At 38.1% G+C, this 27411-nt stretch overlaps 2 protein-coding genes across 3 annotated transcripts; both read left to right on the plus strand.

Annotated features, from left to right (window-relative positions):
- Positions 1 to 4488: 4488 nt before the first annotated feature.
- On the plus strand, positions 4489 to 18973 carry LOC104595800 (plastid division protein PDV2-like). The gene is made up of 2 exons (XM_010256703.3): positions 4489 to 4867; positions 18169 to 18973. The coding sequence occupies exons 1-2, from the start codon at positions 4646 to 4648 to the stop codon at positions 18805 to 18807; spliced, it is 861 nt and encodes a 286-aa protein (XP_010255005.1). The 5' UTR covers positions 4489 to 4645; the 3' UTR covers positions 18808 to 18973.
- Positions 18974 to 20771: 1798 nt separating this feature from the next.
- Positions 20772 to 23155, plus strand: HB1 (hemoglobin 1). 2 transcript variants are annotated; one of them, XM_010256702.3, is made up of 6 exons: positions 20772 to 21025; positions 21124 to 21285; positions 21427 to 21550; positions 21652 to 21766; positions 22600 to 22716; positions 22829 to 22969. In XM_010256702.3, the coding sequence occupies exons 1-6, from the start codon at positions 20971 to 20973 to the stop codon at positions 22841 to 22843; spliced, it is 588 nt and encodes a 195-aa protein (XP_010255004.1). In that variant the 5' UTR covers positions 20772 to 20970; the 3' UTR covers positions 22844 to 22969. The 2 variants fall into 2 exon arrangements, with proteins under 2 accessions (XP_010255004.1, XP_010255003.1); XM_010256701.3 differs by having other exon boundaries at positions 20778 to 21025; positions 22844 to 23155.
- Positions 23156 to 27411: the final 4256 nt, after the last annotated feature.

Raw genomic sequence — 27411 nt, forward strand, 5'->3', positions numbered from 1 at the left:
TATATATATATATAAATAAATATAAGAAATCACAAAAAATTAGACATATTTATGATATTTTTATTAATTAAATTAAAAAATAAGTATAATAAACAAGAATTACTTTTATTGATAATGAAAATGAAATACATGATTTAGAACTAACCAAAAATAAAATATAAAATTTAATAATAAATAGTTCAACTTTTGGGTTAAATGTGTTAACCTTTAATGTCATAAATAAATAATAAAAATTAATAAAATATAAAAATACATAAATTTTGCAAAAAAACATTCAAGCACATGTATAATATCATATATTTATTATATTAAATAAAAAGTAAGTGTGATATATTATAATTATTTTTACACAGAAAAATTAAAAAAAATGTAGAAAAAATTGAACACACCTATAGTTCTATATTTACATTACTATTAAAATATGAATAAAATTGTGAAACTTTCTTTTGACTAAAATACTCATTTTTTTAAATTTAGTCCCTATTTAATTGTAAGGTTTAAATTATAAATTGAACTACTACTTTTCACCTCATTCAATTCCTTCTATTTAAATCTTACAATTTTTTGATAAATTAACAAAAGAAAAAGATACACCAAAAATAAAAAAACACTACAAAAAGAAAAGTCTAACAAATAGGTAGGTTTGTAAATGATACTTGAAATTTCACAGCTCGATCCGATTGTCATATATTTGGATGAGGTGTTTATGTAATTAGACTTAGATTTTTCAATCTACATTCGATTAATAATAAAAAATAAAAAAGTAAAAAATACATAAAATTTTTTGAATATATTATTATTATTATTATCTAGAATTGCCACATGCAAAGCACGTGCATGCTTACTAATTATAGAGAAAAGAGGGAGATCAAGAGTATTCTCACCTCAATCCTCACATAGTCACATGACATGAATTTCTTTCTCATGTTGTTATCTACTTTTAAATTGAATTATTAAAATAAATATAACGAGTTAAGGACAAACCCTAAACATGAAACACCAGGGGTTCCCTATAAGTAAAAACTTTGCACACACTTTTAAAGCATGGGAATCCAGTCTTATATAGCAAAAACCTCCCCATGAATTCAATATACATTATGGGAGATATTCCCAATGTGTGTGGTTGAATGCTATGTGAGCAAAGTTTTTGCTTGTAGGGATCTAAGCTTAAATGTGGATAGTAGCCTCCATCCAAACTAGTGTTAAAATCCAAATTTAGCAATTAAAATTTAACCAAATTCTATTCAAACCACATGCAATATTGCATGAATTTACTTTCTATTTATTGTTATATAGTGAGGTTAATAACATGATGATGACCCAACAATTTAGATGGAGGCACGGGTTCAAATATGTGTAACTACACACTCTCTCTATGGTAAGGTTAGTGGAACTCATATGTACCTTGCTTTTGCCTCCAGCCCTTAATCCCCCTATAATAAATGTGTAATATGTAATATAAAAAAGTCAATAACACAATATACTCTACAAAGATTGTATCTAAACTAAAATGCATATTGTACGTAGGAGATTATTATTTCTTTTGGTTGTAAAAAAGGAATCTAGAGTGTGGAGAGAGGAAAATAAATGGATTAGATTTTTGGCAAGGTGATTTGGACGTGAAGCCCAACATTATAGAATAGAGATAAATTTTAACATCAAACTTTGCCACATGTTTTAAATAAGCGAAGGCCGTGTTGTTTGACAGGGAAAGAGGTGGTTCTTGGCTTTAGGAATCTTCCAAGCGGCAAAATTAGGTAGTTTAGTTGAGTCGAGATCTAGTGTTTGCAAGATTGTGTATGACAGGCTATATAACCAATCATGAGTGAATATGCCATTTTCTACGCACTTGGGGTCCTAAGTCAAGTTCCTTATCAGACTCCTTGAGAGCATCAAATCCTGAGTTAGACTCCTTATGTCGGACCAACTTATAAGTTTTTACTTTCTCCGGTCCATGTCAACCCTATACCTCCATCTTGTGTTAGACTTTTAACCACATGCCCTTTCAGATGCTAATACATTTTGCTACATGGAATATTCTCGGATCATTTAAGGTTTTAGACTTCTTTCTCCCGTGATCCATATGTCCCAAATACCTCTAAGTCAACAGTGAACCCATAAAACCCTAGGTTGTGTTTGGTTTTAAAGAAAAGGTAGGGAAAGGACCTATACTTACCTTTTCATTCCTTTTCCAATATCTTTTCGAACCAAAGACAACCTTAATGGACCAGATTTTTATAGGATGGCTTTCTTGGGGGGCCTAAATAGGGGTGTTAATGATCGAATTAGACAATATCTGAATTCGAATTCAATTAGAAAATTTGATATTTGAATTTGAGTTGGCATCTAATGGATATTGAAAATCAATGTTCGAAACCGAATTCGATTATATATTTGAATATTTAATTCGATTCGAATTTGATTGATTATTTGTTTTAGGTAATTAATAAATATATAAAATAAAAGTTTTATTTATATAAAGTACATAAATATATAAATTATTTATATATAAATATCAAATTGAATTAGGTCATATCCAAATTCCATTCGATTACTTAAATGGTATGAATAGAATATTCGAATTTGATTTGATTATGTCGAATATCGAATTCGAAATCAGATTTTCAAGTACCATTGACACCCCTAGGCACTAGCCTGTGTATCACTCCACTTGGGCCTTGGTGGTTGACATCAATCAATAGCTCATCTTGATTCCTAATTGTCTTAGATCACTTGTTGCTTTAGCTTATTCCATCCACAAATCATCATCATCCATGCCTTATCCCAACTATATAGGGTTGACTACGTGAATCCTAGTTTGCCAATTTGTTCTATTTAAAGCCATATCCATTGCTAAAATATTAGTGCTTAAATAATTTCTTATTGACCCATGTCCTTTTTGGTCTACCTCAAGTTCTTCTAGCCCCTTCAATGTGTAACAAATCACTTCTTCTAAGTGACGAAGTTGGTTGTCTTCTAAGCACATGTCCAAACCATATTAGTCTACTTCCCCCCCCCCCTCTCTCTCTCTCTCTTATTTTATCACCTATTGGAGCTTAGGTTCATATGGATAGCTTCATTCCTAATCATATCCTTTCTAGTTTTCTATTTATCCATTTTAGCATTTGAATTTTTGCCACATTCATTTTTTGGATATATTGTTTCTTGACTGTCCAATACTCTGCTTCGTATTACAACTATTTTGTAGAAGTTTTTTTAGTAACTAGTATTCGCCTATCACATAAAAGTCCAAATATACCCCTATTTTGTCCATTCTAACCTTTGGGTGACATCCTCCTCAATCTTTCCCTTGTTATGAATTATTGAATTAAGTATATCTTGATTTACACTCCTATTATTACTAATTTACATGTCATGTACTTAGTTTTAATCTTATTTATTTTAAAATTTTTTGTTTATGATTCATTTGTCCTTAAGCTTATTTTTGCAATTAATCATTCATTAGTTTCATCAATAAAAACAATGTCATCAGCAAACAACATGCACCATGGGGATTCCTTCTAAATATATATGTTTAGTCAATTCATTTATAATCAATGCAAATGGATAAGGGCTAAATGTTGAACCTTGGTGAAGAACCATAGCAATTTTAAAATTTGAAGTCTCTCCCACTAGTGTTCTAACATTGGTTGTTGCCCCCTTGACAGTTCTCCGATGTACTAGATGGCAGTTATAACTCTTAGCCTTGCCGTCTTTTATGGATTGGTTGGAAGTTATTGATTCTGACTGTTTGGCTTTGTAACTTCTATTGTTAGTTATCATCTTTGTTGGAAACCTCTCATATCAGTTATGCTCGCCGGTTGTGGTGATTTGGAGATGTACTTATCCACTTCTGTTGGTGATTTAATTTATCTTGTTTTGTTTGCAGAAGTGTTCTTTCGATTCTCCTTCATCCATATCTTTATTTTGTTGTTCTTGAAAAATCGTCTCTGAACTTTATTTGGCCTTTTTGGCATCTCTGTGTATCAATCTCTTGAAAGAATGAAATATGCTTTTAGCCTTAAAAAAAACTATAGTTTAATGCTTATATATTCTTTTTTATTTTTTATTTTTTTAAGGACTACACAATGGGAGGCCTCCAACCCAGGTGCACACGGGATTTGATCCCAAATCTCCTCTATGACCAGGAGACCTTACCAACCAAGCCAACCTTTCTAATGCTTATATATTCCAAGTAACTAAACTAAGGCTGCCTTTTTGGAGTTAAAATACCCCTATGAACACCGAATCTTTAACAGAAAAGTTTTAATGTCAACCTTACCGTTGGGCTTGGGACCAGCGGTGTAAAACAAATCAAGCCCACAGTGGCCAAGTTATTATTCCATCCACAAATATTGATTATTTTTTAGTTATTTTATTTCCCCAGGAAGATTCCGAACCGGGTCGACTACTTCCCACATTCTGGACTCCACCCCGGTTGGCCTCCACAGCGCATGTTTTGGCGGTTTTAGTTGTTTTTGGTCGATTGGCCGTTTTGAGTTCACTCTCTCTCTCTCTCTCTCCGTGAGTAAGGTCCCAGTTCAATGTCAACCGTAGAAGTGGAAATAAAGGTAAATAAAATGGAAGATTTATTTTAAAATCTTAGAAGTAGAAGCAGAAGGGCAACCTCAACGGAGACAGGAACATGGACGGAGACGAGATTGGCGTAGTTCTATCTCGAGCTTCTGAGCTTCGTTCGAAGATTAACAACTGCATCAACAATGCCACGACGCGGAACAAAGACTACCTAGGAGAAAACGGTTTCTGTTCTCTCGACGACGGCGGTCAAGCTGACGATGAAGCTGAGAGTCTTTTGAATATTCGCGACGCTCTTGAGTCGCTCGAGGAGCAGCTCGCTTCCTTGCAGGTCAGTCCCTTTTTGGCATTCTACGTCATTTTGCTCCCTGTTTTTCCATTTTCCTATCTTTGATGTGGTAACAATTCGAGGAACTTTCGTTGCATACTTGGGCTTCCGTGGTTGTTCTGTGAAACGTTAAGACTTTTCTCTACCTCCGTTTCTTTAAGTTAGGGTTTCTGTTAGTATTTACCTTTTCTCAAACCACCCACCTGGTCATGATTTGTGATATTCAAGTGTCTGCTGAGTTTAGTAGCTGAAACGGATAACTTGTGGAAGGCATGCGGACGAGCAACCCGAAATATTCACCTTTTTTCCGATAAGATATAGAATTAAAGAAATTTATACCTTTTCTTATACATATTCTTGGTATTTCATTTGCGTATTTGGCAAGTCTGCCACGTTTTACTTTATTCTTTTCTAATCCTGTCAATGTTTTTTTGATGAATGCTCTAGTCCTGTCAATGTTCTTTTCCCAAAAGAGCCAGGTTAAATGAAACCTCAAAGTCTGGTAAGAATTACCATTTGAAGTATCTTGATAATGACAATTGTAGATAATTTGTTAACTTATAGTTCAACTTCAAATTCGATGACATAATTTTCCACTAGAAATGACTTGGGCAACCTTCCATAAAGGCAAATGTATTTTTCTTTAGCTATATTCTGATAACACTTTGTAATGCTTAAGAAAGCAGCAAAAGTCTTGGTTTCTTAACAATGCAGAATTACATGTTGAAGTTGAGATGGGACTCAATAAACTAAACTGTTGTAGTAATTTGGTTGCCACAAACTAAGATGCCAAGATATAAACAAGTATGGAGGAAACAGGGATATGACTCTTCATTTCTCAAAATCTATGATAGCAATGTGCATGCTAATAGCCATTTCCATCCAATATAATATAATCAAAGGAATTTACTGATGATGGTGAAATAAAAGAGTGCAGCTCCTGCACTCCATACAAATGGAAAGGACTAGCACAAAACATCTGGTGCAGCTAATATAAACATTGTATAATACAGTAGAACGATACAAATATTTATTCTTCTGAAAGAGTGATGGCATCCCAAGTCCCTTAGCCAATAGCCTAGCTAAGGAATTAGCTGATGTCAAAATCAATTTGGATGAGCTTCATTTTAGATGTCAATGATTTGTGGCTTTGCATCTCTACTGAAGTTCTGAAAATGTCCTGGCCCATCTTTCTTTCTTATTCTGAGATGGGGAAACTTTCATTCAAACCAAAAGGGAGTGTGTACATGAGATGATGTACAAAAGGGCTAAAAAACCAAAAAGAAATAGCCCTATCATAAATCAAGTAAGCTATTTGCACTATGCAAAATCTCTTTGTTTGGAATGTAATGACATATATTTTAGAATCTCTTTTTGTCTTTAACCTATCTAGATTCAGGGAGAAGTCCACTCCTGAACCTTGTAATAGTGCCATGATCATTGCCTTGATAGAGCCTCTTTCACCAATATGTACCATTCCGGTGGGGGTACGATATGTGGAAGTTGGAACACTATGAAACCAAAGGTTTGATTCTTTTTGTCTGTATCTGACTGATACAGGTGGGGCCTGTATTGGGTCTGTATCAGCCAATACAGGCCTGATACGGACTGATACTATGTATGTATTGGCTGATACATTCAGATTTTGATATTATATAATACCACTCCTCTCTCTAATAACTCCTATACTCTATAAACCCTATATTTACTCCCTCTCTCTCTAATAGCTCCAATAATTACTTCCTCTCTCCTATATTTAATGCTATATTTAATGCTACATTTAACATATTTAATTAATATTCAAATTCAAATTTAAAGTATGTCATTAAATACGCCTTAAAGCCTTAAGCTAGCTATAAAACTACAAGTAAGAGGATTTGAACCCTGATCATGATGGTCCCTCCCAAGTAAGTTGTCCTAGAAATAAAATAGGAACAATAGAACTTCAGCCGTTCAGCGCTCTACGTTCCTTGTATATTGGCATTCTTGGCCTTGTAATTACTTTTTTGAGGTAACCTGTCCCTCCTTTAATACAATATACAATATACTTATAGCTTATAAAAACGGAATAATAAACTCCTTTCTTATTAATAATATTTTTATTTATCTTATTATAAAAATGAACCTCGCACATTTGGGACTTGCATATATATAACATAGCTGCACAGTTAGAAAGTTCACTTCAGGTTTCTTGTTTTGGATGCCTTATATAGGATGTTTGGTCATTCTAGTGGTGGAGTTTTGCCCGCCCAGTGCCACTTATTTATTTATTTTTTGATAAGTAGTGCCACTTATTGAATTAAATGAGTAAAGAATGTCTGTGGGAGATTTCCTAATCCCCAATGTTATTATCAAACTCGACAACACTATGTTGGCATGATTGGGCTGACTACAACTTGTAGCCAGCCAGGCCAGGTTGAGGCCCAGCTTCACAGTAACTGTTATGTGTCCTAATGAGTGGGCCATTAGTGAGTCCATGGGGTTGGGTAATTAGGGAGCTTCCTTGTAACGTAGAATCATAAAATGAATGTTATATGGGTTGAGAATCTTACGATAGTGATTGGATCCATTATGAGTTAAGTGATACATTAAATTGTTTACATGGAACTACGAGGATGTTGCATGGCTGATGGTTGTTGAATTGGTCAAGTAGCGTTGGTGTTTTGGTAAGATAGAGTTGGTTAAAGTCTTAAAACAAGGAGAGAATTTCTCCATTAGTTATCATTTGAGTGATGTAAATCCTATCTCATGTATTTAAGATGTTCTTAGAGTTAATGAAGAACTTCAGTTTTTTTCTCTAATTTGGACTCTTGTCAGAGTTTGGGGGTGGTGGGTTTCCTCAAACTCATCCAACTGTTCAAATTTCTCTTATGTGCCAAAATCGGTGAAAGGGAAGAATAAAGTGATTTTATCTGATTTCCCTTTTCACATCAGTTGCCCAAACATTGCTGCTCCAATGACCTGTTACTTGGTCTCTCTCTCAGGCAAGTAACAAATGGTATTAGAGAAGGGATGGATCCCAGCTTTGAACGATGCATTGTACAACTGGAGAGTGAAGTTGGTTCATTTGTGGTTGGGCAGGAAAAAATGATGGAACAGGAGATAGGTGAGGCGTCTTATTTGCCTCGCAGGTCTAATGGAGATTAACTAAGTGGGCCCATGACCCACAGGTCCCCAGCTGGGGCCATGAAAGGGGGAATTCCAAGGCACCTAATGGAGGAACTTTGAAGAGATCTCAATGAAATGATGTGCAAGCTTCAACGAGATTTTGCCAAGATTATGAAGAATATTAAGTAAACTATTGTGGTTGTATCCAGATCCAAAAACTGCAAAGAAATCTAGTCGATTTTGTTAGATCCCAAAGCGCCCCACAAGAAAAAGAAGACAACAATGCGGTGATCAATAAGGCATACTGCATGGACAAAGAAAAGTAAGTCAGTGAAGAAAGATCGGGAGACAGCATCAAATTGACAGTCAATGCAGAACCATATGGTGGGGATGGTACCAAAGATGAAAAAGAGGAAGAAAATTCATATCAAGGAGAAACTCTACATCAAATTCAAATTCCACCCTTTATTTATTATAGAATTCAGTTTTTAGGGTTTTATTTATCCTTTATTGTAATCATCCTTTTCATTTGGGATCTTGGAGGTTTTGACCTTAGGGTAAGGCCAATTTTAAGGGGGGTGGAATGTTATGTGTCCTAATAAGTGGGGCATTAGTGGTCGATGGAGTCAAGATAATTAGGGAGTTTCCTTGTAATGTGGAATCATAACATGAACAAGTTATAGGGGTTGAGAGTCTTACGGTAGTGGTTGGGCACATTACGAGTAGGGAGTGGCGCATTAAGTTGATTACATGGAAATATGAGAACACTGCATGGATGAGGGTTGTTGAAGTAGTCAAGTAATGTTGGTATTTTGTTAAGATAGAGTTGGTTAGAGTCTTAAAATAAGGAGAGAACTTCTCCATTAGTTATCTTTTTTTTATGGAAAAGGTAAAGTAATTTTATTCTACTAAAAAACAAACAAGCTGGGATCAGACCCAGAATGGCAGCCTGAAGACCACAGCAGTTACACTTTCCACCAGAAATCAGAACAATAAAAAGAAGACAAATTCAGACTTTTAAATTCCTCAGATACAGATATCCAAGAAATCAGTTTGCCCACTTCTCCATTAGTTATCAATGGAGCATTGTAAATCCTAGCTCATGTACTTAAGCTGTCCTTGGAGTTAATGAAGAAATCAGGTAGGTTTTCAGTCAAATCTTTTTACAGCAGCCTTTGCAGGGAGGGGGAAGATAATTCCCTGAAGACTTGGTATGGAGGACGGTGGTTCCTTTAAAATTCTCCTTTTGTCTATGGGTGACAGCCTTAGGGAGGTGGTTAACAGTTGACAATTTGTCAATGAGAGGTTCGGTAGTAGAACCAAGCAGATGAGTCCTATGTGGTAACAATTCTGAAATGTTGGAGAATCTCTTTCTGCACTGCAGAATCAGTTGGGTAATTTGGATGAAAATGCTAGAGGGTTTTGGAGTTCAGTCGTGCCTCCCAAGGAATGTATTGGATCCGTTATGGTGCTGGGGTCTGAGGGGTCTGTCGAGGAGAGGTAAGATTGTATGCAAGGTGTTGCAAGCGGTGGTGTTGTGGTCAATCTGGTCGGAAAGAAATATGAGACTCTATTTGGGGAAGGTTATATTTCCTGGGTGGCGACTCACAAACTGTTCAAGAATTGTCCTTACAATTCTTTTTTGGAGCATAATAATCTTTTTGTATGATGTTCATATTTTGTTTTTTTTTTGAGATGTACAAAGCGGTTGTCTTGCTCAGTGCCTCAGTGGGCAAGGCTGTTCTCTTTCAGTCTTATTTTTAATGAAATACTTTACCTTTTCTCTTTAAAAAAAAAAAAGAACTTTGGATCTTCTCTCTAATTTGGACTGTTATTAGAGTTTGGAGGCAGTGGGTATCCTTGAGCTAACCCATCTATTCAATTTTCTCTTTCTTATGCATCAGAATAGGTGAAAGGGAAGAAGAAAGTGATTTCATCTGACTTCCCTCTCACACCAGTTGCCCAAAATCGCTGTTCCAATGACCTATTACTAATTCTCTTTTTCAGGCATGTAACAGTATTATTGTAGGTTAAGGCCTTTTTTCCCGAGAAAAGGTAGCTTTCATTCAATAAAAAGGGGAAGTACATGAGAAGATGTGCATCAACAAAGCAAAAAGCAAGAAGGCCATACATGCCTACATAAGCAGAGATCTGTCACTATACAGATAATCCAAGTGTGCACCAGACTTAGTTCCCTAGGAATCCAGCATAAGTTTACATCCATCGAGTTCAGAATGTCTCTTGCTTCAGTCAGGTAGTGAGCTAGTCTCCGAGGACTCACTTGGCCCCTCCTCTCTTAGCCACTTGATGGTATTTGCAGAGTCTCATTTGATGGTAAAATTCAAGATGCTAAGATCTCTAGCTATGTGGATATCAGTTAAAACATCCATAACCTCTGCCTTGGTAGAGTTTCATCCAGGTTCCCTATGATACTAATCGAAGTTTAGAGTCTTCACTCCTTCCTTTGTAGAGACTGTGCCTCAGGAGGTGGCCCAAGGCCTTGGGTAGGAGAATGGAAATTGACCACATTCTTGTGAAGGTCACTTATGGATATACCTTTGAAGAGCTCTGAGTTAGTGACCCACAGAAAGGAACCAAGGTATGGGGAGATCAATTCTTCCCAAGATCTAGCCTTATTCTCAAAAATGCGGTTGTTTCTTTCTTCCCAAACATCCCACATCACTGCATGAACAATAATTTGCAGTAAGATCTTACCTCACCTGCTAAGACCTCTGCCTTGCCATTGTGCCATTGCCACAGGAAATCCTTAATGTATTCAGGACAGGAGTAATCCAGCGGTCATCTATAAGGTTAAGAAAATGTTGCCAATTTTTCCTCGTTTCTTGACAATGGAGAGGTAGTGATCAACAGATAACACTGAGGCATAAAATGCCATGGGGGGAGTCTTCAAATAAGCTTCTGGAACAAAGAAACAAATCCTAGAAGGAATGTGGGGGCAACAAATCTTCTTAGAAGGGAAAGGGGTGCTATGCTCTTCTGCTATCAGAACCTCAAAAAAAGACTTGGTTGAGAACTTTCCGGCAGGGTGAAGTTTCCAAATGCGGCTATCAGTAAGGTTAGGGGAAATGTAAACCTCCCTAAAGGTATGAAGAAGTCAGCAACCTGACTTCTACATCCCTTAGGGATCTTATAAGGTTCAGGTTCCAGTTGATTTCAGAGGGGGAGGGAAGGAGGCAAGGAGGAGATGTTGGAATTTTGGTTCAGGGAGAGGCCAAATAACTGAAGGAAACAGGCAGCCAAAGTAGAATGACCCTACCAAATGTCAGTCCAAAATTTTATCCTATTTCCATTTCCCACTTTATACCTAATAAAAGAATAAAGCTATTATAAATGGAGGTTATACCTTTCCAAGGGTTGGTTTCTTTCACCCGGTTCCATTGGTACTACAGTAGGTAGCCAAAGGTATTTATTGACATCTATGATGGTTTATAATTTGAGTGATAAATTAGGATTGCACAATTGGTAGACATGTAATGTGCTGATGTTTACTCTACATGCAATTCCAGCTTAGAATTCTCAGTGCAGCCTGCCTTTTGAAATTCTGTCCGAGTTGTGGTTGAGTCTATTGGGATGAAAAATCCACCTTTTGAAAATTTGAAATTCTCAGTGCTACCTCTTGGTATCGATATTATTTCTTTTTTCATTTTTTATCTCTAACAATGACATAGATGTCAAGGTGATGCCTAGGCGACAAGGCGCCCTTGGGGGCTTACCTCACCTAATTGCCAAGCAGTTTTCTACAGTGTTTTATAAAAAAACTTTTATATTCTTAATTTTTTGAGGTTATAATTATAAAATAGACATTATTAAACTAAAATAATCATTTTGTGTGTTTATATACTAATTTCTTTTTATTATTTTCTTGTTTGTTAGGGTTTAATCAACACAAACATTGCTAAATGCTGTATTGAACCATCAAAGACTTCAAAACCTGAACCAATAAGTAAGGAAGAACTTAAAGTGTTGTCTAATCAACATATTTCCTTCTTCCACTTCTTCTTTTCTTCCTTTCCTATAACAGAAATAAGGGTTCAGCCCCTATATTTTTTAAATTTTCTTTCCTTTCTTATTTACTTAAAAAAATCCATTGCCTAGGTGACTAGGCGGCAAGGCGCCCCCCTTCGCCTAGCCTCGCCTTGGCGCCTTGAAAACTATGAACAATGATCAAAAAGGTTTGTATTGATAATCATGAGAAATATGGGCTCCTACATCCAAGAAGATTGGAGTTAGAGGTGTAAATCGGCACGAACTTGGACCGGCCTGGCACGACGGTCCACGGGTCGTGCCAGGTCCAGCACGACCATGCCGGCCGGCATGGTCCATATATTATTTATATATTATATATATTTTATATATATTTATATAATACTATATAAAGTATAATTATATAATAATATATAGTATATAATATATTAATAAAATAAATACTTTTTTAATTTTATTATACTAATTTATTTAATTATTGTATATATAAGCAATTGTATACACAAAATTCTTATAAAATTAAAATTTTAAGTTTTTTGTCATTTAAATAAATAGCTTTGGCCTGATGCACTGCTTGACTTGGCCCAAGGCTCGGCCCATGGGCCAGCCTGGCACGCGGCACGACACAGGGCCGTGGGCCGTGCCGGGATGACCCCCAAATTTTTCACTAGGGAGGGCGGCATGGCCCGTGGGCCAGCATGTCATGGCCCACACTTTGCGCGGGCCGCCCGCGGGCCGTGCCATGCCAGCCTGGCACGACCCACTTTACACCTCTAATTGGAGTGTAGGGAAATAGTGCAAACATACAAGTGGCATGTCAATAGTAGAACAGAGTTTAAGTAAGAATCCCTTGGAATGGAGACTCCATTCTAAAGGTGACCTTTCCAGTTCCCACCTTTCCCTTCATCCCTTGCGTGCCTCTCAGCTAAGCCATATTCTACAAGGAGCAAATGAATTGCCAAAAAAATTCTGTTATGGTATTAAAAATTAAACAGCTTGCTTGACACATTCCAACAATCTGTAGGTTTTTTGTGTATTGGTTGTGTGTGTAACACATCTTGGGTTTCAACCACAGAAACAACTACCTGTAGCAGAGTAAAGCTGCCAAAGGAAAGGGTTAACTACCACTGGAGTAAGAGCAACTTTCTTTTTCCTTTTTTTCGGTAAAAGAGTAAGAGCCACTGAGAAAGGGCTATTTGTCACCATGTAAGAGCCATTGAGATGTTTGGCTGTGGAACATGGTGATATCTGATATATTATGGCCCTAAAGATTAAATGGCTTGGCTTGGAAAACTTCAACAGTCCTAGGGCTTTTAGCATATTGGTGGTAAAATACATGGGGACTACTTGTACATTGGGGACTTTTGTAGTCTTAAAACTTGTCTTTTCCAAAGTTGTTCAGAGAATAGGATATCTATTGCCTTCATCCAGAATCATGATTCACTGGATTGTAGACCATTTCAGGATTTTGAAATCAATTAAACAGGAACATTTTTTTCCTTTGTACTATTTTATTGTCGATTCAAAGATTTGGTTGTAGATGATGAAATTTTCAACTACTTTGCCTTGGTACCACCCTAGTTAGATCTTTCACCAGTGGTAAGGATTGTACACTTCTCAATTAAAAGTGTTTCTGTTTAGTTCATTTTGAAATCCTGAAATGATCTTCTTGATCTCTTCAATTTTGTTCTTTTTCTTTTTATCCTTTTATTATTTTGAAAATATTACAGTTGTTAGATCTTTAATGACCACTTGTGCAATTCATTAAACTGGTCTTCTTGCTACTTTTTTTTTTTTTGATCAATAACATCTTCTTCTTGCTACTTATCATTGATTAATGGTTAACTTGTGAATCCTATAAATTCACAATCCTAATTCATGATCATTTTGGACTTGTAAAGAGCGAATTATAAAACTTTTGTTTTTATTAATGAAACTGATGGAATTAGATCATTGACTTATAGGATTGATCCACATGAATAAATTGGCTGGTTTAGCCACTGTTACAGATTATAAATCATTGGTCACTAGGGGAGTGTTGATGAAATCTCTCAACCTTTGGATTCCAATTTGGAAAGGGTTATGACCATGAAAACTGGAACCTTTTGGATTCCAATTTGGAGACGGAGGGTTTCTGGGTTAGATGGAGGACAGAGGGCTTGGAATTGATGTTGGTTGTTATACTATTACATTAGCTGGCTGTTGTATTCTTTGGGGCATGGGTGTTAGAGGAAGGTGACTATTAGGTTGTTGTTTGGTGGATAATTTGTTCTGATAGTTCTTGGAGTCTGCATAATTTTATCAAAGGTTGAGGGAACTTCATCTTTTAGAGCATCCTGACATCGAATTTGTCATACCTGTCAGCGAAGCTTCTGTAGTAGAGAACAATTGGCAGGAGGTGTGTCAGCCTTAGAGCATCAGCATCCTGACATTGAATTTGTCATACCTGTCAGCAAAGCTTCTGTAGTAGAGAACAATTGACAGCAGGTTTGTCAGACTTAGAGCATCCTGACAAGGTATGATAGAGCATTCAGTAATTATATTGGGGGGCAACATGATGGTGGATCTTACATGCGATCTTCTGACAAGAAGAAAGAAAGCCAGGCTGAGAGAAATAGGTCTTGAATCTGAGTAAAGATATGGAACAAGTAACCGGGGTATTTATTTAAGTCATGTGATCAAAGACGGGGATGATGGAGGGAGAAGGGATAAAGAGAAAGATAGGGAGAAAATAGCAAGGGTGAAGAATGTAAGAAGGAGAAGTTGGCCTGGCTAAATTGCCCCTCTCACCCTGATGACCATGGTTCTTGCCTTCTGGGCCCAATGATACAACCCTCAGAGACCAGGGGTGTACCCTGTCTGACCACACCCCAGTTCGCATCAGCCTCCTGACAAGAAAAGCCACACCGACATTCTTCAATCTTGTATATCAGCAACTCAGAAAATGAATTCATTAAGAAAAAATAATGAAGTACAACAAGAAGTTGTGAAGGATACAAGTAGACACCCTGTGTCTAAACTCCGAGCATTACAACTATGCCCAAAACATAGACTGTCTTTGTACTCCTTGCTTAGAAAGACCACCCGCCAAACAGTTGGCAGATCCTCTGACCCATTGGACTTGAATAGACATGTCCCTAGAAAGCCATTTGTACCTCCTAGGTTGTTCCTTAGATGCCAAGAGATTTCCTTCACCTTTCTTTAACCAGTCCACCACTACTTTGGAATCTCCTTCAATGATGCCTTTCAGAACCCAACTCCTTGGCTTTCTCAAGACCAAAGACAGCTGCTAAAAATTATGCTGTAGCCATGTCATTTTGTTCAACTGGACCTGAAAATAAGGCACAAATATTACCTTCCTCATTCCTGATCACCCCTCCAATTCCAGAGGGGCTTGGATTGCCCACACAACTCCAATCAAAATTTAGTTTCAACCAGCCACAAGGCGGAGGTGACCAATCCACTGCTGCAATCTGTCTTCTAGAAGAGTTAGCTATAGCCCCCCAAGATCTGAAGAAATCATCAACTTTAAAATCTGAGAAAAGAACTGAGGTACTGGCCCATTGTGCAACTCTTAGGGTTGTGACCTCAATCAATGCCTCCTTGGTTCTTTCCTTTTCTCCAAAAATTCTAGAGTTTCTTTCCTCCCGAACTGTCCAAACCACTGCTGCCCTTGTGTCATGGTCTGATACAGGCTTAGCCTTGCCTACGCTTGGCGAGCTTACTTGAGTGGCACTATCGTAAATTTTGCTAGTATTTGGGAGAAGTCATGTTTCCTATTGGTAGACCACCAAAAGCTTAACGTACTTTTTGAGGAGGGGTGGTCGACCTCCTTGGGTGCCTGACCTTGGCACTCCTAGACCAACTTCCCTTGCGGGGTGGCCTTGGTTAATGGCTAGCACGGCTACCAGGGTTCCTCATGGGTGCACACATGCTCATGGGGATAGTGCATGGACTGGCACTGTGCCACCGACATTGAAGGGAGGCTTGGCATGTGGGCCTGGCCTAAGCATGTCCCTTCACTATGCCAGCCCCATGTCCAAGCTGAATGAGCTACCCCGTTGCCCATAGCACACGGGAGTGTTCCGGCCCAGCGGTTGCCTATCATCATCGGCACAAATGTGCCTATCATTGTTGGCATACAGGTGTCCCTTCTCATTGGCGCCAAGTCGCCCCACATCATGGCTGTCCCCCTTTGGCACGTAAGAGGCGCCTCCCATGGACCGGCAAGAGCCAGCAGAGAGCCCCGGCCATGTGCAATGAGGTCATGAATCATGATCCAGTGCCACTAAACAACTCTCCCAAGTTAACGGGAGGAAGCCAACTGCAACCAAATAGCGAAGCGAACCAGTCCCAGATAAAACCAACAGGAGATGAACTGCAGTCTCATTGTTAAGCTTGCATAAGCAGCACCAGTTGGGAGTCGAACACAAGCTTGGTCCCTTCCTTTGAAGTTTATCAATATTAATGCAGCCATAATACACTTCCCAACAAAAAGCACCGACTCTAGGAGGGATGGAAGAGCACCGAATTTCCTTAATAGGGGAGGGTAAGGAAGATATATGGGAGTTAAAAAAAGACTTACAAGTGAAGGACCCAACTGAATTGAGGGTCCACACCCCCTTCCCTAAGGACCACAGGATTTAGCAAAGAAAGTAAGGCAGACACAAAGGGGATTTTAAACTCTGAGATTCCTAGTGAAGCCCAAATTCCAGTTTAAACTAGAAGGAGGGGGGGGGCAAATGAACTCAGACATAGGTCTACCCTTGAGATTGGAAAGAGCATAAAGAGAGGGGAAGATCTCCATCAAAGGGGACTCCCCAATCTAAATGTCTTCTCAGAATCTAATATTCTGACCTGAAGCCAAGTCATACCAGATGCAACTGAGGAATGTAGGAAGATAGTCATAGGTAGCTTTCCAGGGAGTAGTTAACTCTGTGAAGACAACCAGCATCCCGTCCATTACTTGACAGCCCATGAATACTTGCTACCACTTTTGTGTTAAAGCCTTTCACTTTCTAACGGGGTTGTCTATAGCCATTTGCTCAACAAAGCCAAAATTTTCATTCTAATATTCCCAATCCCCCTTTTTCCTTTAGCTTTGTCACCTTCTCCTAACTTACCAAATGATCTTTCTTCCCTTCCCCAGGTTCCCGCAAAACATCTCTCATAATCTTTTCCAAATTTCTCACAACAGCTTGGGGCATTCTAAAAACCAACAAACCATAATACCCAAAGTCAAAAAAAAAAGTTGTAGTTGAGCCCGGATCTGCTGTTTCCGCAGCTGTCTATGATGGGCTGCATAAGCAATCACAAGTGGACACACTAGTGTTTTGTATGCATGGGATCCACACCCCTTGTGGATTGGTTATGTAGCCCATTATACAGAGCAGTGTGAGCAGCAGATCCCGAATGGTTGCAGTCAGGTTGGACCTCACCATTTAGATGAATTGAGAACATCTCCCATGGATAATAACATACAAGTACGGGAGATGTTCCTGATGTGCGACTGGAACATGCTGTGAGGTCGGTGTGAGGAGCAGATCCGGACTCCATTTAGATACAGACTACCATGCACATAAAAGTCCTCTGTTATATGGTGATTCATGCCTTAAGGCCCATAGTAAGGACAAAATGGAATATGCAATACAGAATTTACTGTCAAGAATCGATGGCATCTAAGAATATAGTATGGTTGATAAGGGCATTTATCAATTTAGGAGTCTCAACCACCTCATTGCTTGCATGTGCCTGATTGGCTTATTGAATTGAAATTGATGGACTAAAAACATCAAAATTAAATTAATTGAAATGAAGTGGTTTTTTATCGGAGATGAATTATGATTGGATAGTCTTGATTTTTCCCTCACAAATTTGTCTCTGTTTCTTGCTATGCCTAATTTATCAAATTTATGATATTCTTTGGCATTACTCATTTCTAGTTGAACTTTTCCTTGTACTGTTCATGATACGGTCTTTTAGGTCTATTAACATAATTTTCTTGTATTACACTTGAACTGATTGCAAAGATATGGACAATTTGCTTTGTCCTTGACACCTTGTTTTGAGTATCATGTGTTGTCAAGGTCCTCATTTTCTTCACTTCTTTGAAGCACAAAACTGGACTACAGAAATATACTATTCTCAATTATCCCTTCAGGGTTCATCATGATTCTTTCTTGTTTGATTAGGTTCTGCAACAACAGCAGCGGTATGAAAGGGAAGTAACATTAGCTGAAATTGACAACAGCCGCAAGATACTACTCAAGAAACTTGAGGAGTACAAAGGGGAGGACTTGGAAGTGATCCATGAGGCTTCTGCCTTTGCTAGCGAGACGGTTGAGCAGAAAGATGATCTCCTCCTTCCGCCATATCCAAGCCGGCCCCCACATTCTTTAGTTTTGGACAATAGCTATTCCTCTCACTTCTCTTTTGCTCGTAAGTTTTATCGGAGCGGTGATCCAATCCCTGAGGCAAAAAAGAGTACGAGTGAGTTGGATAAAAATCATAACCAAGGACCTACTAATGACCCTCCGAAGAGGATGAGACTTGTCCTAAACGTGGCATCCAAAATGGCCCTTACCCTCGTTGGTGTGAGATCTGTGCTAAACTTGGCTGGTTTTGAGCCAAGGCTCAGGAGGAATGCCCAGTTTAAGGTGCTTGGCATTCTTCAAAAGCCTTCCAATGACAAAAGAACCGCAATTAAGTGTCCACCTGGGAAATTCTTGGTGATGGAAGCTGGGGAACCTCGGTGCCTTGTGAAAGAGAGGGTTGAAATTCCATTTGGGACTTTTGTTAAGACACCCGATGTAAGTTATGGTTGCGGCTGAAATGGTATGATGCATCATTTCTTGTAAAGTCTGTGTCGGTTGTTAGTTCTGAGGTTGAAATTGCATCTTAAAGAGCAAAGAATACTTTGTCGTCGATTGTTTTTTTTTTGATAGATAAAGCAACTTATATTAGCTAATAGAAATATCAACATAGTTTAGTACATCAGGTATCCCCTGGGTTAATTTAAGAAGTAAAATAAGTCCTGTGGAGATTTCTTTGCTGTCTGGGCCACTAAATGAACTGGGATATTGAACTTTCTATAAACATGACTGAACTGTAATAGCTGTTGCCTGGTCTTAAGCAAAAGCCATAGGCAAGATCCAGGAAGAGAAGCTTACGATTGAAGCGCTTGGATCACTTTCAAAGAATCCGAATAAATTAAGATATTGCTTTTGGAAAGCTGAGCAGCCTGCTGTGTTCCTCGCAAAATAGCAATAGCGTGTATTATTTTCCTTTGCTGTGTATAACCTTGTGGATTTTTCCTCAACCCTGGTTAAGGCTGATTCGACAAGTCTCCGCTACAACCAGCAGCCAGAGACCTTTATCAACGGAACCAAGCCAATTGACACTTCAAAATCTTAAAATGTATTTTGAGAAAACTTACCAGCTTTTAAGTGTTGTACATTGGGTTTACTGAACTTTGTAAACCTCCAAAATAGTGGAGCTTTTAGATTTGGAACATTTCCAAATGGGTGAAAGTTCCAAATCTGGCTCTTCAGTATTTTTTATGGGCTACACAGAAAGACACACGGAGGTACAGTTGATTAGTATTTAGCAAAGAAACGTGGGTGTTCGTCCAAAGTAATCAAGACCTTGGGCTAGGCTGGCTAAGCCCACGGATTTCTCATGGTTGGGCTGATACACATGTATACATGAATCAGGAGAAGTTTACTGTGTTCTTCTCTAATCACTTGTGCATGCGGACCTAGTAGGGCATGACATAAAACTAGATCCAATCCGTCCATCAGTTAGAGGCTTTAAGGATTATTATTGTTTTCTGTTTTCTGGTATTGAGTTCTATACACTGTTGGGATGTGATATGGGGCGCGTTGTGGGGAGATAATGAGAAATCTTTTCTGGCAGACTACAGTTCACACCTTCCCCAATATGATCTGATACGGCAAGTCGGCAACTCCACATTTCATGCATGATGGGCCCCAGTTCATTTTAAGATGTGTGGTATGGGAGGTGTTGGAACGTTTCTTTAAGGAGATCCCAACTCGTTTATCCAAGCCCCACTCCGGTTTGAGATCACATCTCCGCCCCACAAGGAGCTGCCCCACAACGCCCATCACATCCCTGTCATGTATTAGAAACATCTCCAGGACTGATACTATCATCGGGAGATGTTTCCAATACTTGGCGGGAATATACTGTGCGGCAGAGATGTGAATTCCTCCGATTTTGGTATATGTGAGTCCATCCTAGAGTTTACATCTAAACCCCACAATACCCACAACACAGCCCCACCTTGTATTAGGAATATCTCCAGATGATATCTCATCATCTGCCATACTTATTATCGGGATGATATAGTCTTTAAAAAGCTTTAATTATAAGAAATGCCTTATTTGGCAAGTGGGACGTCCTAATCCTTCGCGTACAGGTAATAAACTTTAGTCCAGGTAAGGTACGGTTGACCAAGTTCTAGATTGAAGACGATACGTTCAACTTCAACCGGTTCATGAACGTTTCGTTAGACTAGGATTTAGAATTTAGAGGAGTAAATGCATGATGCATCTGAACCCAAAATTGTTCCATCATATCATATGATGCCTCCACTCCATCTCCGTCGTCCAATAGTAATCAATCAAGCCTCGCTTTTCATACGTGCTTCATTACACGTGATAAGAGTCCAAGACTCTCTCTGTAGTCTGTAAGTAAAACCATTCTCATCAGACAGCCCCTGGTTTCTCCATAATTGATTAAACCGTATTGCGATTGATGAGGATTCGGAAATCAATAAACAAATCCAAACCCACCCTTCGCTTTCCCGAAAGGTTGTAGCTCTCTCTGTCCAGTCTCCAGTCTCCACTCGCGCACCGGCGCACGTTCCTTTTCTTTCCCTACATAAAAATATCTAATGCCTACTCCTTTCATTCCAAGCACCTCCCTGTATTTTACACCAGACCTGACCTGAAGATAAACACCAAAGAAGAGAAATGCATCTGCTGAGCAACATCCTTGCTTCAAAAGCTACACTTCTCCTCTCTAGAGGTGAGTATGTATATCTCTGTCTCTGGCAATCTATCCCCTCCTCTGCTTCTCCATCCTTCACCTTCTTCGGTTAATGAACTACTTTAATCTGATCGCAGGAACCCGTACATGCGATGTTGCAGCGGAACTATCGACAATTTGCGCCCTGCAAGGACAGGTTTCGAGATCCAGGTCACGCCATTCCCAAGAGCTTTCGTGGGCCAAGAGGGATGGATCGAGGAACGCCCTCGTTTCTACCACTACCAGTCTAATAATAAACAGTATATTCTCTCTCTCTCTGTCTGCTATCCTATGTGCATTAATTAGTTGATGCATCGTTTGGATTTTGTTAAAGAAACAATCGATCTAAATCAAAATGGAAACTTATGTTGATAACAATTTGAATTGTATGGTGGGTCAAGGTGTGGAGAGAAGTAGGATGTTGAGTGTAAAAGCTTTCACTGAAGAGCAAGAAGCTCTTGTAGTGAAGTCATGGAATGCAATGAAAAAGGATGCCGGAGAGTTGGGTATGAAATTCTTCTTAAGGTATATCTGCATCTATCTATATCTATCTATAGAAAGTAGAAAATAAGTAATTCAAAGAGAGAAAGAGAGAGAGAAATTACAGATATATTGGACTGTTGCAGGGTCTTCGAGATCGCACCGTCGGCACAGAAGCTGTTTTCATTCTTGAGAGGCTCCGATGTTTCCCTCGAACAGAATCAAAAGCTCAAACCACACGCCAAGACCGTGTTCGTCATGGTCTGTTTCCTTCTTTTGCCCCTTCTATTTTTTTCTTTTTTGCCTTTATGGTTTTGGCTTGTGGTAATGGTTCTTGGTTGGAGAGTTGAGTTGAGTCGGTAGGAATGGCAACGTGGCGGGTCACCTCACTCCGTCAATTTCAGCTTCGGTCAGTTCCCCACAATACATCGCAACCGTGCAGTAGGAACATCTCCCGTACTTGCATCTGGAAGATGTTCCCAATTCACGGACGGGATGTGCTGTGGGGCGCCCTCACTCAGTGAGGCACAAATGTGAATTCTTTGTCCCCGGCCTCTTAGCCTGTAGCTAAGATACAGGAGTTGCGCCCCACTGCACATCCCCGCCGTGCATAGGGAACATGTCCCGATGATGATATCATCGGTTCTGGTATTATCATCGGAGATGTTTCATATACACGGCGGGAATGTACTGTGGGACGTTGTAGGGCGCAGATTTACAATCTCTTGCCCTTTTAGGACAGGTGTGACGTGGAATGCTATTCATCCTGGGTCCCGCCATGTCTGTAGGGGGAATATTCCAACTTCCAAGAGCTGCATAAGCTCGTTGTTCATTACAATCCTTTATTCTTACACATAAGAGCCAATCCGATAGCCAATAGCCATAGATAAAAGATTAAAATTGGAGAGGCAATGGGTTCGTATGAATAAAGGCCCAATGGGCCCTATTATGTTAACTGCTAGGATGATGGGCTGAAAACGTAGGCCTGACAATAAGTGGATCCCAAGTCTAATGAATCAAGTTTGGTCTTCACTCTTCACAAATAATCCAAGACAAAATTTTCTTCTGATCGTGTTCTCCCTTGTGTTTGTTAGACTTGTGAGTCGGCGGTGCAACTCCGGAAGGCCGGCAAGGTTACAGTGAAAGATTCAAGTCTGAAGGAGCTGGGTGCTGTTCACTTCAAATATGGTGTCGTCCCTGAACATTTCGATGTAAGATTTCGAAACCCCATTTGCATTCTTCCCTAATCAATCGCTGCTGATCTCACGCTCCTCAGCCAGAGGTCTTGGCATTTCATCACACACAAATTAACCAGACCTGTAGATGATGGTTCTGTAGGTGGTGAAGTTCGCGCTGTTGGAAACAATAAAAGATGCAGTTCCAGAGATGTGGTCGCCGGAGATGAAGAACGCATGGGGAGAAGCTTATGATAAGTTGGTAGAGGCCATACAGAAAGAAATGAAGCCCTCCTCTGGGGATTCTTAAATAGTCTTAAACATGAACGTGATATCGCTTCCGTCAAATTCATAAATAATCTTAGAAAGACTGAAGTAGCAATAAATATTTCAGATTCTTTCTATTGTGAATTACTTGTACTGTCTTTGGTAATAGTTTGTATCATGGTAATTAGAATCTCTCTTCTTTTCTTCATGTTGTTTTGTTCTTTCTTCGGTTCATTCTACTGTCCGGCCGGCATTGAGACGATGCATGGATGGATAGTGGATTCTAATGGTGGGTGTTTACTATGAGTACTGTTGGACGCAAGACAAGACTGTATCAATATTTTAATAAAAGAGGTTTGATCTGACCAAGTGCAAGGATCTTTGGTTCAAAAAATGAGAGGAACGGGGTGAAAAGCCTTTATGGCCTTATGGGCCCCAAACCAATTTATCCCCCGAAAGATGATTTGTTGATCATTCAGCCACAACGATCAGATTAACAGTGTTGCTCTGATATATGTGTGTGTACATAATGATCGGGGTTGATTGCTTTATTTAGGAAGGGCTGGAAAAAAAGCATAGAAAAAGATTAAGGAAGGGTCTGGGTTGGTTGAATCCCCAATTTTAAAACGAGCTCTTGAATCTCTCAAGTGTCTTCAATAAAGTGAAGTCAAGTCCAACGATGTCAGTGGAATCTTCTCTTGAATTAAACGGATATGGATGTTGAGAAGTTATATATGAAAAAGGGATTGGCGAAATTGTTGAAGGTTGGTAATTTGGACATACTCCCTGTTTTGATAAAGAGGACACGCCGCTGTATTTTGAAGTGGGGACCCATAACGAAACATAGAAGAATCAGTGGTCTAACCTAAACGGCTAATACCTAAAAGCACACATCACCTTGTGTATCATTTATGAAAATTAAGATGTGATCACATCAAGTGATTATGAAAAATCTATGATGCGGAAAAGATATGGTATGGGAAGAATTTTGATCAATTAAAATCTATTCATGAATTTTGATAAATAACATCTAATTGGCTATCACATTTATAATTCCAGTTGATTGGTCAAAAGTTTTTCAGATATCATATTTTTTTTCATGTCTAAGTATCCTTTACATTAAAAAAAAGCAAATTCATTAGATCATACTCAAAAGATTTGTCCTCATCAAACACTTGTGGCCCTGCATTGAGAACATTTCTCCATAAATGAAAAAAATAAAAATCCAAATCTCCTGCCCACAAATTCTGCCCACGTCTATTCACATAATATCGCAGTCCCATATGAAGAATATCTCATCCACCTACATGATATTATGCAGGGGAAGATGTTCCCAATTCATGAAAAAGTGTATTATGAATAGATGTGGGCAGAGTTCTCGATGGACAAATGATCCGGAGTCAAAAAATAAATATATACGAAACTATTTAACACACATGGTTATGATTATTGTGAGGATGGTGTAAGGACTGAATCTGATTTTCGAAAAAGTGTTCCAACATGATCTATTCACGCACATCTGATGGATCCCAATTGGGTAGATCATATTGGCAGTCAATTGAGGCAGTTTTCTACTTTTCTTCGTTGGGAGGAGATCCCAACTCCAGATTTCGGTAACGTGTAAGATTGGCCTGCCTGCCACTCTGCGAGTCATGAATTGTGAATTGTGATTAGGGATGCCAATGAGTCCAAAAGTTCAACACCATATGAAGATTTTATTTTATTTTTTAAAAAAGTGATATTTTATATTTATATAAATGCATTCTATGTGTACACGTTAAAGTCGTTAATTTTATTTAAATTTTTAATTTTTCTACAATTTAACTGGTGTAAGAACACATTTACGCATATATGTATGCATCGGCAAGTATGTGCTTTATAGGGGTAAATTGCTGAAACCTCCCTCGAAGTTTCTGGTTAATGTTGAAACCTCCCTTGAAGTTTGGTAATTGCAAATCAGCTTTCATAATTTTTTAATATAGTTGCTATTAGACCCCCTCTAATAAAATATTCTGAAAAGAGGCATAAAATGTTCAAAATACTCATGAAGTTACTTTTGATAAAAATGCTCATTTTCCAAAATTTTTCTTATGAATCACTACCTCAAACCCTTTCAATCTCTTTTATGAAATTGATTTATTTTGCAAATTTTCCCTTCATATCAATCACTCAAAGATACAAGTACAACTTTAAACCATTTTTTCATAGAAACCAGAATCAATAGCTAATTTTATGGGTATTTTGGACATTTCCATAGCTCTTGTTAGATGATTTTAATAGAGTGGGTCTATTTGCAACTGTATCAAAAAGTCTAGGGGAGGTGATTGCAATTATGGGTGTGAATGGATTGGTTTTGGATTGGACTCCGTCCAAACCAAAATCAATTTGGATGGATTGGACAGACCAACAAGACATTGAATCGGACCACTGCAAACTTAAAGGTTCAAAGTATTTATTGGATTGGATTAGACTAGGTCCCTCCATAATTAATTTATATTGGATTGGGTTGGATTGAGCCAATATTTGGTTCATTGATAATATAAGTGTCAATAGATCAGGTTTGGGTTAAAATAAATCCAAACTAAAACAAATTTGAACAGATTGGACAGTCCACATTGGATTCGACTAGTCCAAAATGGTTCAATATATTCATTGGATTGGATTGGACCTAGTCCATTTGTAATGGACTCACATTGGACTGGATTGAATTGGACCAAATCCAGTCCAATTGACACCCCTAAATTTGCAATTACCAACTTCAAGAAAGGTTTCAGCAACAAATAGAAACTTCAGGGGAGGCTTCAGCATCTTACCCAACTTTAAATAAAGATAACGTTAAAACAATTTGGAATAAATCCGAATCCTACGGAATTACAAGCCTACTCAGGATCATCTCTAGGTGGGGACACTGATGCTTCATCTTCAAGAGGGAAACTCATCTAATATATAAGAAGGAAAAATTCTCAAATAACACCGGTTTCAAGTTTCAACACTTCCCTCTTTATGGGGCAAAAGATGGAGATGATTAATTATATTTGTGTTTGGTATTGTTGTATTTTTATGATAATGCCTATTTCAATTATAAACAGCCTTAAAACAACAATTATATGTCATTTTATATTCCTCAATGTAAAACGTTTCAAGTAGAAACTGCAATACTACCAAACACAACCTATAATAATGGTGATTATTAATATTTGCAGTTTGCGTTGTTGTGAGCATTATATGTATATATGCCTAGCTACAATTAAGGAAGTTAACTGAAATCCTTTGGAGTTAGGGATGACAATTTTTATCCAATCCCATTGGTACATGCCCCTACCGTACCTGATGGGGCGGTTTTTTTCGTTTGAAGAACGGGTTTTGGGGTGGAAATGGGTTTTAGGATTTTATAACCCGTATGGGTATGGTATTAGGCTAAACTCAATTTTCTCCGACCTGTATATTATTAGAAAGCATATAAATTTTATGTACCAATTATTGAATTTAATAATATTCTCAATTTTATGTAAAATATAATTTGATAGTTCATGTGTTTTTTATATATCTTAATCAAATAATTGGAAATTTTGTTGTTTATTTCTATTATTTTACTTATTTATTGTTTGTATATCATGGTTTTTAAAACTGAACTGGTGACCGAACCGGTCAAGGGTCTGGTTACCGGTTCAAATGTTCTGACCGTTCGACCCGAATGGTTGGCCCATTTTGACAAAAAAATTAAAAAATTAAAAAATTGAAAAACGGTCAAAACTGTTCGAATAGTTAACTGACTGGTTCAGTAGTTTGCTGATCAAAATCAAAGATTTAGGGGAAAAAAGCGGTTTTGGGAAAAAAGCAGAACCGATCAGGTGACTGGTTCCCGGTTTTTCTGATTTGACCGTCTGATCAGGTCTGATTTTGAAAACCATGTTGTATATGACAAGAAATAATAGAAAATTAGATATGGGTTCTAAATCCAACCTGCCCTACCCTTGAATGTGGGGAGGGTAGGGTTGGAGAGGGTTTTGCATTTTCATATACGAATAAGGTTTAGATTCTCAAAATCCAACCCACTAAGGGTTTTGGGGAGGATACGGGTTGAAAGGTTTAGGAAGGTGAATAAGGAGTAGAAATACAAATACTGTACATATTTATATTTATGCTCTTTGCAAACTGATCTGTATAAAGTTAAATTTAGAAAAATATAAATACAAATACGTAAAGTAAAAAAGCATATATTTTATATATTTTACATATAATTGTACTGTATATATTTATATTTGCACTCTTTCCAAACTGAACCTATCAATGTTTCCTACTGGGTTTAGCTATTACGTAGAGGGCATTTTTTGAGAGGCTTTCTTGCAAAGGAATCAAAGCATATATTTTTCGTAAAGGTCGTTGCTATCAAGTTGATAATCATCGAGATACGGTTCCTTTGAAAATAAATAAATAAATGGAAAGTTATCGAAAACGTTACTC

This window comes from Nelumbo nucifera, chromosome 5, assembly GCF_055504915.1.
Source record: "Nelumbo nucifera cultivar China Antique chromosome 5, China Antique-T2T, whole genome shotgun sequence".
Lineage (NCBI taxonomy): Eukaryota > Viridiplantae > Streptophyta > Magnoliopsida > Proteales > Nelumbonaceae > Nelumbo > Nelumbo nucifera.